The sequence below is a fragment of the Trachemys scripta genome, chromosome 11 (assembly GCF_013100865.1).
Source record: "Trachemys scripta elegans isolate TJP31775 chromosome 11, CAS_Tse_1.0, whole genome shotgun sequence".
In the NCBI taxonomy this organism is placed as follows: Eukaryota; Metazoa; Chordata; order Testudines; family Emydidae; genus Trachemys; species Trachemys scripta.
In genome coordinates, this window is record NC_048308.1 from 11,519,665 (window position 1) to 11,534,417 (window position 14,753).

Consider the following 14,753-nt stretch of genomic DNA (forward strand, 5'->3'; position numbering starts at 1 on the left):
CCCACCAAAGTTTCCTGTAAGGAGAGGCTCTCTCCTTTTCCTGCTGCAGCTCCCTCTCCCCACCAGCACGTTTCCAGCTCGCTTGGCCCCTGTCCCCAGCACCCGGGTTCAGGCGGGGAGCGGAGGGGGCAGGACAGAGCTGTTCCTCATGCCAGGTGAGAGTGGTTGCCAATTTTAGTTGGACGTATTCCTGGAGATTTCATCCCATGACATAATCTTTAATTCCTGGAGAAGGACAGAGGGAGAAGGACAAAGCCCCCCTTCCTTCCAGCAGGCTGAGCAGAGCAAGCCCTGGAAGGGCAGCTCAGCATGCACAGAAATTTGGTGGGGGCGGCATGTGCAACCAGAGAGGGTCCTGGTAGCACAGAGCCATTCTGCCAGCAATTCGGAGAAGGGGCAGCACCAGCGCATATGGCCCTACAGTTCCTTGGAAGCAAAGGTCTTCCCGAAGATGTTCCTGCTTTACTGTGGCTGTCTGGGATCTTCCAGTTCTGCGGGTCATTCCAGGGGTGGGGCAAACTCTCATCCCTTAACTAAGTGACTTGCAGGAAGATGCACACATGGGATTCCTCACACGTTTTCCTCTGCCAGGCATTTCTGTGGGCGGGGATGCTCTAGCCCGTGGGTTACAAAGCTTACTGAGGTAGATGCAGGTTGGTGCATTGCTAACATTTCTGTTTTCCTTTATTTCAGAATCCCAAACTGATTGAAGTGCAGCTGTCGTTTATGTTCCTGGTGGGAAGGGGAGGTCTGGCCCACTCTTCCCTTTGATTGTTTCACGAAAACTACCCTACAGGCCTGATTTGGCAAACTTGTACTACCCTAGAAGTCAGTTGGATTATTAGGGTAAAAAAGGGTTTGAAGGATCAAGGCCTCAAGTTGCATCCAGCTGTGGATGTTCATGGGTCACTCACCTACATGCCTACCCATTTCCAATTGAGAAGTCAGAGATTTTGTTTATAGACGCAAGTCATCCCGGAAAATTGAAAATCAGTGGAGTGGCACAGTCTGCACTCCGTTCTGAACTGCCAGGGAACAATTCTCCTTACAAATTAACCATTAACTAGTGGATGTAGCAACATATACAGTGCAAAAGCACATCACATATGTTGATTTCCTTTTCCTTTCCTGCATAAATGTTAAATTAAAACACAGGGAAGCCCCAAATATTTCTTTAACCTATTTCTGTGCATTATTCAAAAAGGCATTTAAAAGCAAGTTGTGCCCTTGCATATGCTACTCCTGGAGGAATTCTGCAACACTGCACGTGTGCAGAATTCATATCCCCGAAGATTTCTTTGCTTTCCTGCAGAAAAATCACTTTCTGACAGGGAAGCAAAGGGAAGCCGCAAGAATGGTCATGTGCCCCTCCCCAGCAGAGCAGGTGCATTGTTTCAGGCACCCAGAGCAGTTGGCAGAGAGGTAAATCACAGCCGGGGGTAGAGCTGGGAATGCCCTGGCTGGTGGCTCTTACCCTGCGCCGGGCCCAGCTGCTAGTCCTGGCTGGACTGGGGATGGGGAAGGAAGGGACTTCCTCTTCCCCTGCAAGGAGCAGCCGTGGCCAGGTCAGACGCACCACCAGAAACTTTCCCTGGCTGTGGGAAGCTCTGTCCCCTCCCCACTTCCTGCCCCATCACGCCTCAGCTGCAGGGGGAGGGGTCACTATAGGGGGAGCTGCTCCCCATCCACCACCCATGCATCTGGACCCCCCCATACCCAGACCCCACTGTTGAGCCTCACATGCCCGCACCCAGAACCTCCCCAATGAGCCGTCTGCACCCAAACCCCCACCCCACTGAGCCTCATTCCCTGCATCCAGACCCCATCCCTGAACTGAGACCACCCCTCACTGAGCCCCCCCCATGAACTCCCATCCCAAGCCCCACTCCCCCAGCACCCAGAACCCCCCATTCTGAATCCCCCCACACTTGACCCCTGAGTGCCATCCCCTCATATCCAGACCCCCCCGCTGAGCCCCAACCATCTTCACCTGTACCCCTCTGCAGAGTCCCATTACCCCTGCACCCAGAACCCCCAATGAGCCACTGTGCCTCCAGATCCCCCCCACTAAGCTACCCACACACAGATTGCTCCACACAGAACTGTCTCACCCCACACCTGGATTCCCCACACACTAAGCCCCTCCACACTTGGATTCTGCTGGGCTGAACCTACCTGCCCCACACCTGCTGTGCCTGGTGTGGAGGGGAAGGGCCCTGGGGTGTTTCTGGGGCAGGCCTGGCCCTAGTGCTGTGTCAGGGTCAGTCTGTGTCCTGGGGGGGGGAGGATGGGGGCTGCAGGGTGATCTCCCACCTCTGTGCAGCCAGTGGCTTGTGCTCCCCACTGCCATGCTGGAGCCTCCACATTTATTTATTGACAAATAAAATTTGCAGAAGTTTAAAATATTGTGTGCAGAATTTTTATTTTTTGGTGCAGAATTTTTAATTTTTTGGCACAGAATTCCCTCAGGAGTAATATGCAGAAGCAGTTCCCAAGACTTTAATGGAAGTTCCATATGCAACATGTTTTTCCAAAAAAAGTGCAGATTAATGTAGCTTTTGCTCCTCACTTACACTACAAGTATATTAGTAGAGAAGATAGAACAAGGCAGGATCAACATCTACAGAGAAAGCACCCATAAAGACTCTCTAGACTCAGATGACACAGAGGTAGGATTGCTATAACTAGAATGCCCAGAGAATTTGGGTATAGATTCACTGTACTGTGGTCTGCATTGACTTCCATTTTGTTTTCAGGTCAGTGAAAAAATGTGTTACTCTGAGGATTGCCTTTTAGGATTGACCTCACCCTCAGTCCAGGATATTTGGATTGCACCTCTCTTCCTGTAAATACTGAAAGCATCTCAGATGCACTTAGGAGGCGTTGGAGTTTGGTCACACACACCCCTTCTGCCCTCATTCTGGATGAATAGTTCCAGCACTGTTTTGAAACACTAAATTCTTATTAAGATGTGGCCATAACACCTGTTAAATCATATTCACTCCCCATATGGACCCTGTGGAGATGATCCAAGCTGGACTTTATACATGAAGAGAATTGTTTGGGGTGGCGGGAGGGGATCAGGGTGGTAAAATAGGACTACCAGAAAGAAAATAATCAGGTAACAAATGTTCCATCCTGGAGCATGATCTTTACCTGAATTGGGGACATTTAGGACATAGGGAACAGTAAGGAAATAGTAGGGACTGGGAGATATGTAAGATAGAAGGAAAGGATTTCCCTACAAATTAATATAGTTAGACTTTTAAGGGACTTTATGGAGAATGTTCCTGATGAAGGGTGCTTCTACAGAGGAATGAAGGCTAAGCCTGGGGTGTTTACTCACTGAGTTAATGGATGACCAAGTGGATTAGAAATTTCCTCTGTAGCAGCAGATTCTACTTCTGCCCAGCATGTTGAATGGGCTCTGATTCCTTCTTGGACAAGTCGGTTACCGCTGTGTAAGCTGTAGCAATACTGAGCATGTCCACTTGGCTCTGGCAGGTTTAGGATTTTCAGGGTCACGCATGTAGGGTAAAAGGAAACAAATAAAAGGTGACTTTTTCCTGGACTGCTCTGCGCTACTAAGGAAAATTTAAGCAACTCAGGCAAATTAAAAGGAAAAAAATGATCTCCTGTGATAGACGATAATGAGAGTTCACTTTGCTCGTGACTGCTTCTGCAATAAGAGGAACCACTTGGGCTCCATGGAAGCTTCAATAAAGATTTGTGCTTTGTAAAAGCAGAAATTTCAGAGACTCCTACTCATTCAGAAGGGAGAATATACATCTTTGCCACAAACTTTTTTGTTAGCGTGAACGTGTCTTTGCTGTGCATGGAACTGAGGGACTAACAGCAACAGAGCAGGCAGAGCGTGAACAGATGTTGTTTAATGCAGTTTCCTTGCTTCTGCTATTTTTTGCTGATTTTTCTTCAGTGTTCAGACTATGATAAGTGGACTTAGAATTAAAATGCTACCATGTGACAATTTTCTCTTACATGAACCAAATGCATCTGTTGATTCAGTAACTGTTGATCAGTTACAGTCTTTGTGCCTTAAACTGAATGTTACATACTTTCTTATGGCCAGCAATGAAATAGTGGTTGTGACTGCAATGGACACACCATGTTTTCTTTTCTATCCAAAGCCAGAAGGGACTTTCTCTGTATGACATGCAAACTGGTGGCTGTGCTGTAAGAAAAGATACGTGGTTTGGAAGGACAATTACAGACACTGTGGAGCATCAGAAAGGCTGAGGTGTTTTTAGAGAATCAGATCCAGGAAGCATCACCATCTCAAAGTCCAGAAAGGAACTGGTCAGCAAGGAACCAGAAAAAGTGGTAATTAGAGGAAGCTTGGCTGTTCATAGTCTCTAGAGGCAAGCGGACAAGGTGGCATTCTACATAGCTGTAAGCAAAAGTGGAAGGGAAGGCTTTGATTACTAGAGAGAAGAGGACTAGGAAGAACTTCACAAAGCTAGATGTAGCCACTTGTTCTGTTCTCAGGCTGGAAACTGCAGAAAACATCCCTGACAATCAAGCTGGATGAAGGGAATGGAGAGTTGTATGGGACATACCTGCTAATGGCTTTTCAGCCCAACCTACAAGACAATCAAGTACGTGCACAAAGAGCTCTCCAACTGTCCATGGAAGGCTGATCCTTGTTGGGGATTCTGTACTAAGAAGAATGGAAAGAACATTCTGCAAGAGACAACATGGTGTGCTGTCTTCCTGGAGACAAGATACAGGATGTCATTCCAAGATTGGTTAGGATTCTGAAGTCAATAGGCCAGGAACCACTGCTGATAGATGCATGTCAGCACTAATGACAATGCTTTGCAGGATACCTCAGAGAATAGAGATGACTTCAGGGAACTCTGAATGTTCCCGAAGAAAAAGAATGTCCAAGTGATCTTCTAACAGAGCTTTCCTATCCCATGAGTGAAAGAAGACAGAAGGCAGAAGATTCTGGAAATGAACAGCTGGGTGAGTAAGTAGTGTAAAGTAGAGGGTTTGGGTTTTGTGGAACATTGCTCCACCTCTTATGGGGAGAGGGGGACAGAATTAGGATGCCCGCCTTCTCAGCAGAAGGGGAGCCATCTTCTAGGGGACTGGCTGTCCAGTGTAGTCAGAAAGGCATTAAACAAACAACAAGAGGGGAGGGTGAAAAAAGGGGAACAAATAAGCACTCATTTAAAATTAAATCATGATGTTGAGAACAGAAGGAATTAAGGCACCAAGGGATGTGAAGAGAAATTCTCTAATTCCGTATGTACCAAAGCTAGGAGCCTGGGGTAACAAAGGGAATTGGAATTGTTCATTTATAAGTGCAAATTCAACCTTCTTGATATACTGAAACCTGGTGGGAAGATTCACATGAATGAATGCTAAAATCAATGACTATAACCTATTTAGGGAAGATCAAGTGGCAAAAAGGGGAGGGGGAATGGCACTGTGTGTCAAAGATGGCATTACCAGTTTCCAAGTCATCAACAACTAGAAAGCAAATGAACTTGAATGCTTATGGATCAATGTCCTGAGAGACAAAGCACAAGTTAGGGTATGGGTTGGTGTCTGCTACAGACCACCAAATCACACCAGGGAACAGGACAACTGGCTCCTTATGACCTATCTATAACATACAGAAAAGAAACTGCATCATTAATGGGGGACTTCAGTCTGAGTGACATATGCTGGAGGTCTTACATTACTAAATTTTCTTCAGAATTTCTAATTATAATACATGATAATTTATTAACCCAAAAAGTGTTTCATCCAACGCAGGGGAATTCTATATTAGACTTTGTCTTCACAGAGAAAGGGGAATTGATTACAGAAGTAAAAATTAGTGGGTGCTTAGGTGGCAAATGATAATTTTTTGTGTGTAAACAGAATCGAGTCCAAACCAATGATATATATACACGGTGCTTTAAAAGGGCTAATTTCATGAAGCTGAAAGTGATCATGAGCCAAAATCACATGGGAGAAAGAAACTGAAAAGTAACATGAATGATAATTGAGAACTTCTAAAGATTATTTGATTAAAATGTCCCAAAATCCACAATTGAGAAAGGTTATGTAGATTTAAACGAAAAGCAAAAGCACAAAACAATCTGGCTTAGAGGGGAAGTAAAACCAGCTTTAAAAATATAATAAATGGAAAAACAGAGAAGTGTATAGCATGAATATAAATGAGAAACTAGGAATTGTAGAAAATTGATCAGGGATGCAAAAGGCCACAAAGAGAAATCAATGGCCTGCTGATTTAGGGACAATAAAAAAGAGTTTAAAGTATACTAAGAACAAAAGGAATTCTAACAATGGAATTGGTCCATTACTAGTTGGAAATGGTACAATTGTCAATTTTGCAGAAAAGGTAGAAGTATTTAGTAAATATTTCTGTTCTGTGTTTGGGTAAAAGCTAGATGATGTATTCATATCATGAGGATAAATACTTTCCATCCCAACAGTAACACAGGAGGATATTAAACACTAGCTAATAAAGACGGACATTTTAAAACTAGCAGCTCCAGATTAAAAAAAAAAACACCTCCTGAATGCAAGTTAAGAGCTGACTGATTAGCTCTCTGGATTTTTAATGTTGATTTACGTCTTGGAACAGTGGGAAAAGTCCAGAGGACTGGAAGAAACCTAATGTTATGCCAGAATTTTAAAAGGTTAAATGGGATGATCCAGATAATTATAGGCCTGTCTGCCTGACATTGATGCCAAGGAAAATAATGGAGTGGATGACACAGGACTTGATTAATAAAGAATTAAGGGTGGGAGGCAATATAATTAATACCAATCAACACGGGTTTATGGAAAATAGATCTTCTCAAACTAACTTGATTTTTTTTGCTGAGATTACAAGTTTGGTTGATAAAAGGTAATAGTGTTAATGTGATATACCTGGACTATTTAATAAGGCATTTGACTAGGTACCACACAGCATTTTGATTAAGAAACTGGAATGAGACAAAAATCAGCACTGGCACTCATTAAATGGATTAAAAACTGGGTAACTGCTAGGTCTCAAAATGTAATTATAAATGGGGAATCATCATCAAGCAAGTGTTTCTTATGAGGTCCCTCAGGGATTGGTTCTTGGCCCTATGCTATTTAATATTTTATCAATGACCTGGAAGAAAACAAAATCATCACTGAAAGTTTGCAGATGACACAAAGATTTGGGGAATGGTAAATGATGAAGAGGACAAGTCACTGATATAGAGTACTCTGGATTGCATGGTAAACTGTGAGCAAACAAACAATACGCATTGCAATATGGCCAACAATGTCATAGTTCTAGGGACAACGAACATAGGCCATACTAAAAGGATGGGAGACTCCATCCTGGGAAACAGTGACTCTGAAAAAGACTAGGGTGTCATGCTGGCTAAAATGCTGAATGTTAGTTCCTAATATGATGCCGTGGCCAAAAGAGCTAATGAGATCCTTGGATGCATAAATAGGGGAATAGCAAGCAGGCATAGAGAAGGGGAGGGCTAGCTCAGTGGTTTGAGCATTGGCCTGCTAAACCCAGGGTTGTGAGTTCAATCCTTAAGGGGACCATTTAAGGAACTGGGGTAAAAATCTCTCTGGAGATTGCCTCGCCCCCTTTGAGCAGGGGGCTGGATTTGATGACTCTGGTCCCTTCCAACCCTGATATTCTAAGTTATATTACCCCTGTATTTGGCACTGGTGAGACCTCTACTGAAATACTATGTCCAGTTTTGGTGTCCACACTTGATGAAGGATGTTGAAAAACTGAGGAGGGTCAGAAAATAACATGAGAACGTTTCCCACTGTTTTGGTCAATCTTACTTATGAGAGACTGAAGGAGCTCATCCGAAGAAGTGGGCTGTAGTCCACGAAAGCTTATGCTCTAATAAATGTTAGTCTCTAAGGTGCCACAAGTACTCCTGTTCTTTTTGTGGATACAGACTAACATGGCTGCTACTCTGAAACCAATCCTGTTTAGTTTATCAAAAAGAAAGGGGCGACTTGATCACAGTCTGTAAGTATCTACATGTGGCATAGGAATTTGATAAGAAAGAGCTCTGCAATCTAGCAGACAAAGGTCTAATGACTGGAAGCTGAAGCTAGACAAATTCAGACTTGAAATGAGGCACACATTTTTAACAGTCATTGGATCAGTTTACCAAGGAGTATGGCAGATTTTCAAGCACTGGAAACTTTTAAATCCAGATTGGATGGCTTTCTAAAATATATGTTGTAGTTCAAACAGGAATATGACCTGTGTTATGCAGTAGGGCAGACTAGATGGTCATGATGGTCCCTTCTGACCTTAGAACATATGAATCTCACAGGCAATTGTTAATCTAGCCAAAGGAAATTAGCACTAGAAGAAAAACTATGGGATAAATTCTGTCCTCAGAGCTATAGTGCGGGACTCCCACTGTGTCAATGGAACTGCACACACATCTGAGAGCCAAGGTTGGTTGGTTACATACAATCATTCTAAAACACACTGCTTATAATTAACTCGTAGTTAACGACATTGAAGTCAATGGAGTTAATCAGTGATATTTTGAGTTCATTACTACAGTCATATACAGTACCTCTGTATATTTAAACTATTTAATATGCTCTCTAGAGAACATTATCAGAATAGCAACTGAATATTTATATTACTGCTATAGACAGTGGTGAATGGCTGCAGTATTGGTCTCCATGGTGTGTATAGTTTACATTAGCCCAATCTGAATTCTTCTTAGAGACACAAGAGGGCGAGCTAAATTGTATTTTTCTTTTTGCTACATTAATTCCATCTATGCACAGTGAACTTTACCAGAATGCTAAATAGAAGTAGATTATTGACATTCATTTATATGCAGCTGTTTTCTAAAGCGAGTCTGATTGTTTTCATCATGTGCCAGGATATGTAAAGAAACCTATTTGTCTGTCAAAACATTTACTGTAAGTAAATAAGCTAATCATCGCAGCTCACTGAATTAATGTGGAGAATCCTGTAACTGGTCTGTGAGTTAGCATTACTCGTACGAGTTGTCCTGCTGGATCCATGGGACTAGTCTCATGAGTGTTTGCATGCTCAGGCTCTGGGCTTTCTCCTGAGTTATGAAGCCCATCAAGATAGATGCAGCTTCGCCCCAGGTTCTGTTTAAAAAAAAAAAAAAAAAGCACTATTGCAGACTGACAGTTCTGCTTCTCATTTAATCAGAGTTGCTAGAGTTTGCCACCAGGGCTTTGGAACTGTGCTCCAGCTCCGGGCAAAAACCTGCAGCTCCACTGCTCTGGAGCTGCTCCGCACTCCAGCTCCAGGCTCCGCTCCACAGCCCTGTTTGCCACCCCCAAATCTTACCAATGTAGAGCAAAATTCTTTTTAAGACATTGTGCTCATCTTCACATCAGCTTCAAACACAGCTGTAATTGTAAATGAAGCTGGAACCAGCTACTATTGTTGTTTGCATTCTGGTGTCACCTCCCAGTATGTTAGGCACTGTCCTCATGCTCACCGACACACAGGGCTCACCATGTATGCTCAGTTTTGGAACATTCCCAGCTTAGTTTTTTAGGAATCAGTCACTTCAGCAACTGGCAGGCATCCCTCTTGTTTTTAATGAAGGTGAGTCACGCAGGGAGGCAGGGGCAGAGCTAGAACTGGAATCCCTGCTCCCAATCCTGTGCCAGGAGCCCAAGGCCAGACCCTTTTTCTCTTGAATTATGATGAATGTTTAAACCAACTTGTGTCCAAAGTATTTATGACAATCACTCCTTCCACTATTGCGAGGCCGGGTGGTCTAAGGAATAAGCCACTAAATTAGGAGTTAATGTCCTATATCAGGGGTCGGCAATCTTTCAGAAGTGGTGTGCTGAGTCTTCATTTATTCACTCTAATTTAAGGTTTCGCGTGCCAGTCATACATTTTAATGTTTTTAGGTGGTCTCTTTCTATAAGTCTATAATATATAACTAAACTATTGTTGTATGTAAAGTAAATAAGGTTTTTGAAATGTTTAAGCAGCTTCATTTAAAATTAAATTAAAATGCAAAGCCCCCCGGACCGGTGGCAAGGACCCGAGCAGTGTGAGTGCCACTGAAAACAGCATGCGTGCCATAGGTTGCCTACCCGTGTCCTATATTTTAGAAGTCATAGATTCGATTCCTGGCTCTGCCTCTGCTCTTGACCATGAGCACATCTTGTTACCTCTCTGCCTCTCATTCCCTTTTGTTGGTCTGGTGTATTTAGCTTGCAAGCTCTGTAAAGCAGCGCCTGTCTCTCACTATGTATTTGCACACTGCTTACAGTTTGACTGGGACCTTTGGGTACTACTGGAATGCAAACATACAATACAACCCCATAAGCGATGTCACTGCTAATTTCGTCTGCCTTTCCAAGAAAAACAGCTCCGAACTGGAAAGAGTAGAGAAAACATCAGGAAAGCACTTGATAATGGTAGACTTCCCAGATCGTATTCTTTGGCTCTAAGGGACAAGGGTTGTACAATATATGGCTTTGATTGAGATGGATTGGAAAGAGGCAAAGATGCAACGGCCTGAGAAGACGTCAAACTGAAGCTCGATACCTCATGCGTGTAAGTTCTCGGGGGGTAGTATTGTGTTTTTGTTATGTTTGTGCAGCACTGGATCCATGACGGAGGCTCCTAGGCACTTCCAATAAAATTAATATTTCCTTCCTTCTGGTCTGGTCTCAAACAGCACTTCTAAGAAGAATTCTCTTATCTCCGGTCATCACTAATGCAGGGATGATGAGATTCAGACCACTGCACCACCTCTATGAAGAGGCACACCAAGGGATTTTTCTGATCATGTAGTAATTAAGATTTTATGGAGTTTCTAAGCCAAGGTAGGAAAAATTTCACAGAAATAGACCCCACTTCAATTTTTACTCTTTTGTCTCTTCCAAGTTTTGTCAGATTTGATTAAACCTTTCCAAAAAAAAGTATTACCCTGAGTAAGGCAACGGTATGTATGAAACTCACGTGGCTTCATTCTATCAAAAGATAGGGTGGGGTCTAAAATTAACTTTTAATGGGAATCTAGTTTCAACCTTAGCCAGACACTAGCTTCTTTACATAAAAAGCAAGTCAGTCACTTAGTGATTTAAAAAAAAAAAAAAAAATATTAAACCCAACTTTGGAGCCTAATCTCTGCAATGTTCTTTTAAGGCCCAAACAGTGCAAAAATCTGAACCCAAATATGGAGCAATCGTTTCAAAACTGGAAAAATCTAAAATAAAGTATTTTGCAAAAGAATAACACAACAAAAATATCAAAGAGCAGTTTTATTTAGCATATTTGGCACAAAGCTTACAAGAACGGTTTTGTTCCCTTCTCAAATTTAATACAACTAGCAAGAAAAAAAGGCATATAATACATTTAGTAAGTTGTACAGCATGTGAAATATGGGGGAAAAGAGGCACCAGAAAGATCTATCACACAAAATCGAAGTGCATGAAAAATATTTACTCCAAGTGCCTCCTGGTATTGGATTAAGGCACCACTACTCTAGAATGTTTACTGGATACTCTAGATGCGCAAATCCTGGTTTCTGGAATGTACAAGTCCTTACTGTACTTGTTACAGAACCTGAATACTACAGTTCTTTCAAATGGAATGATTTTGTATTTCTGTAAGTATTAAAAGGAGAGACTCTTTCTGCTCAACATCACTTCAGAGGATGACCTAGATTTGTCATTATCATGTGCCTTGAAAAGGTAGAGGAGCTAAAAGTATAAACTGATGTTTAACCTTTTAAATAATTCAGATCTTAGCCTACACCAGCTCTTAATGATTTAACATATAATGCCACAGCAAAACACAGGATCTGGTATTTGAAAAATGAATGGATACATTATAGAAGGTCTATTGTATAGCAAATTTTAAAGACTTTTGCATACATTAAATCAGAATCTGATAATTAGTGTTATTTGTAGTATATAATAATTAAACATATGTGACTCAAGTGAACATTACAGCAAATCTTCTTTTGGATTACTCCTTAGGTCTGAAAAATTCCACAAAATTCCAGGGACATTTTAAACATGTAGAAAAGCCCCATGAAACAATAGCGATGGGGTTTCTTTGCTTTGTTTTTTTTTTTTTGGTATAATTAGAAACAGCATCTCATATTTCACATTCTGCAAAGCTAGCAAGAAATAAAAATGCTTGGCTCTTGAACGTACCGTATCATAAAGACAAATAGCTCAGGCTAACAGATTAAAATTTATTCAGCTGCAATTTAAAATGTTACAGCCAAAACAGTAAAGAACCAAATTAATGTAGGTATCTGTAAAATCAGTTCACAGGTATGTATCTGCAATATTGAAACATGGTGTTTCAAGAGCCAAGCCAAGCCAGCAGACCACCACAAATCTTAAATATTCAAAAGAAAACCAGCTATTTTCATGTTCCACAGATTCATTTTAAAGGTGACTATTTCTACAGAGCTAAACGATAATTGCAGTTTTGAAAACAGGCCCACATTTACACCTGGGGTAAGCAGTTTCCATAAAGTGAGTTGAAGTTGCACTGGATTACATCAGGTCTGAGTTTGGCCCTGTTGCTCAGCTGGGTCATTACTCTCCTTTACTAGTAGTAGAAAATTAGATGACAGATCAATGTCAGTATTAACATTCTAATGGGAAACAGTAACTGAGGAGTATGGTATAGACCTGTTGTTCAATTCCTCTACTGTAGAGGATATGAAAAAAATCTCAGAAGTTTGAGACTGTGTTTAACCTGAATTTTGGAAAAAAACCAAATTTCTCCATGGAGATGCACAGACATGTAACTATGAACCCCTAAGCCGTACAATGAATTTCAGTTTTTGTTTTCTTATGGTGTAAACCTCAAGAACACAACTGTGTGTGCACCATTAAAAAGCAAAACAAACAAAAAACCCCGACCCTAGAGTATTACAAATCCTAACCAGCAAGGGCTGAAAGCGGGCATCGGGAGATGATCTAATGCGGACTGTGATGGTTCAGAAGATACACACAGAGAACAGTTCAGTTGTGTATGACACGATACTTTTTTGGGTTAGTCTGGACTTTCCCTAAAGCCTTTGCCTCAATGTACAGCTGCAGCTTTCATTAACCCCTTTACCCTCAATTATTTGCTACATATAAAATATGCCACAGAAGTGACTGTTAGGGACTAACAATTTAAGGACATTTCTTTTTTGTCCTTTATTAACACAACTACAATCAGCATAAAGAAAACTATTTACTCAACTCATTTATTTCATGATTTATATGTAGATCATGTAGCAACTTAGTATCCGTGATTGTGCACTTGTGCTTCTGTTCTCTGGCACTTTGTTGAGGAAAAATTAGTTTCTGGATAATCACATCTTGCTGAAGCACTCTTTTGCGTTTGTCCAAACTTGAATTCCCTTTAAAAAAAAAAAAAAGTGATTTTTGCTTATTCAAACAAAGGAACCTTGCAACCAATAAATGAATGTGACATGTTTGCACACATTACCTGTAGACTTAAGTCATGCAAAACTCCCAATGACTAATAGGAACTTTACATATACAAGGATGGGGAAAAGACTGAGGATTTAATCCACACTGTTTAATGCATACTGTTACCAACACAGGAGAATCTCTCTTAACCTCAGTGCATGCCAGGAAGAGAGAGAGGAGGCAGCAAGGATATGGCATCTTGCATGCAAGACGGACTACACTGCAGCTCCTACTCGACTGATTTCCAGCCTTCTACAACAGTAGTTCTCCCATTCGTTACAGATCTGCCCCGGTCCCCTACTACTATTTACATATTTGTCATATCTGTCAGAAGCAAAACCTACCTTTTTGCACATGCTAATCTGCATCACAGCATAATTTATGAGGGCCTCTTTCAAGTCTTGATTCTTTTGCTCTTTGAAGCGTTCAATATCTGTCCAAGCACTTTTCACGAACTCTCTGAAATGAAAACAATATACTTTTGTTAATGTGAGTGTTTTAAAAAATACTTAATACATTATGGCCCTAGCCAGCTGCTACTGAAATTACTGGGAGAAGGACTCTGCCTTTGTCAATACCTGAAGTGCTACGCTTTTATAGTCTATAAGTTTGATCAGAGTCATTTCTCTGCACCTTGGACGGGATCCTCATTTTATACTTTTACTTGCTCTAATATTGGAATGTGTGTCAAAATAATTCACCCAGTTCTTCAGAAATGTTTAATAGTGAATCACATAATTTTTTATAACTGGAGACCTTCACAGATAGATCTGACTGGAGTTAATCTATGTGGCCACAGAACTAAATGAATAATTCATAATGAATTTATATTCAGATCCTTGCCAGGCTCACTAAATACAATGCTCTGGTTGAGGGGCTTTGGGCCTCAGCATCCTCTTAGATCATCTCATTTCCTGTGAGAATCCTGTAGACCATCTTAAAATTGACTTGTCGCGAGCAGTCAGTAATGTACGATTGTTTGAATGTTCGCAGAAAGTGGGCACAAGCTTAGCTGAAGCAACTTTATTTCAGAATAGAATACTCCCTTTTCTTGTTTGTCTGCAATATTTGCCTCCAGCTCTACACTTAACCAAAACAGGGGCAAGTTCATACTCTAAAATAACCCATAGCTTACTGTTTGTACCGCACTGCACAAACTAGACAAGTATTAATTTGAAAACTGTTTCCTGAGCTATAAAAGCAGATGTCCAGCACTTCTGTCAAGATGATTAAGGAATTCCATTTACCGTGTCCTAATTTCTATTGAGTATTTTGTTGTT

General features: G+C 41.5%; 1 protein-coding gene and 1 long non-coding RNA gene across 3 annotated transcripts in view; one reads left to right on the forward strand and one right to left on the reverse strand.

Moving 5' to 3' along the window:
• The first annotated feature begins 2,426 nt into the window (after positions 1-2,426).
• LOC117884694 lies at positions 2,427-13,823 on the forward strand. Its single transcript, XR_004647627.1, has 3 exons — positions 2,427-4,986; positions 10,704-10,851; positions 13,608-13,823. It is a non-coding gene; the product is annotated as an uncharacterized LOC117884694 (long non-coding RNA).
• Positions 11,275-14,753, reverse strand: part of SNX4 (sorting nexin 4) — a 56,073-nt gene continuing 52,594 nt past the window's right edge. For both annotated transcript variants that reach the window (XM_034785303.1, XM_034785302.1), the window contains 2 exons: positions 13,818-13,932; positions 11,275-13,400 (listed from right to left, as the gene is read on the reverse strand). In XM_034785303.1, the coding sequence (XP_034641194.1) occupies positions 13,353-13,400; positions 13,818-13,932 (163 nt within the window). In that variant the 3' untranslated portion in view covers positions 11,275-13,352. The remainder of the gene's footprint in view (positions 13,401-13,817; positions 13,933-14,753) is intronic.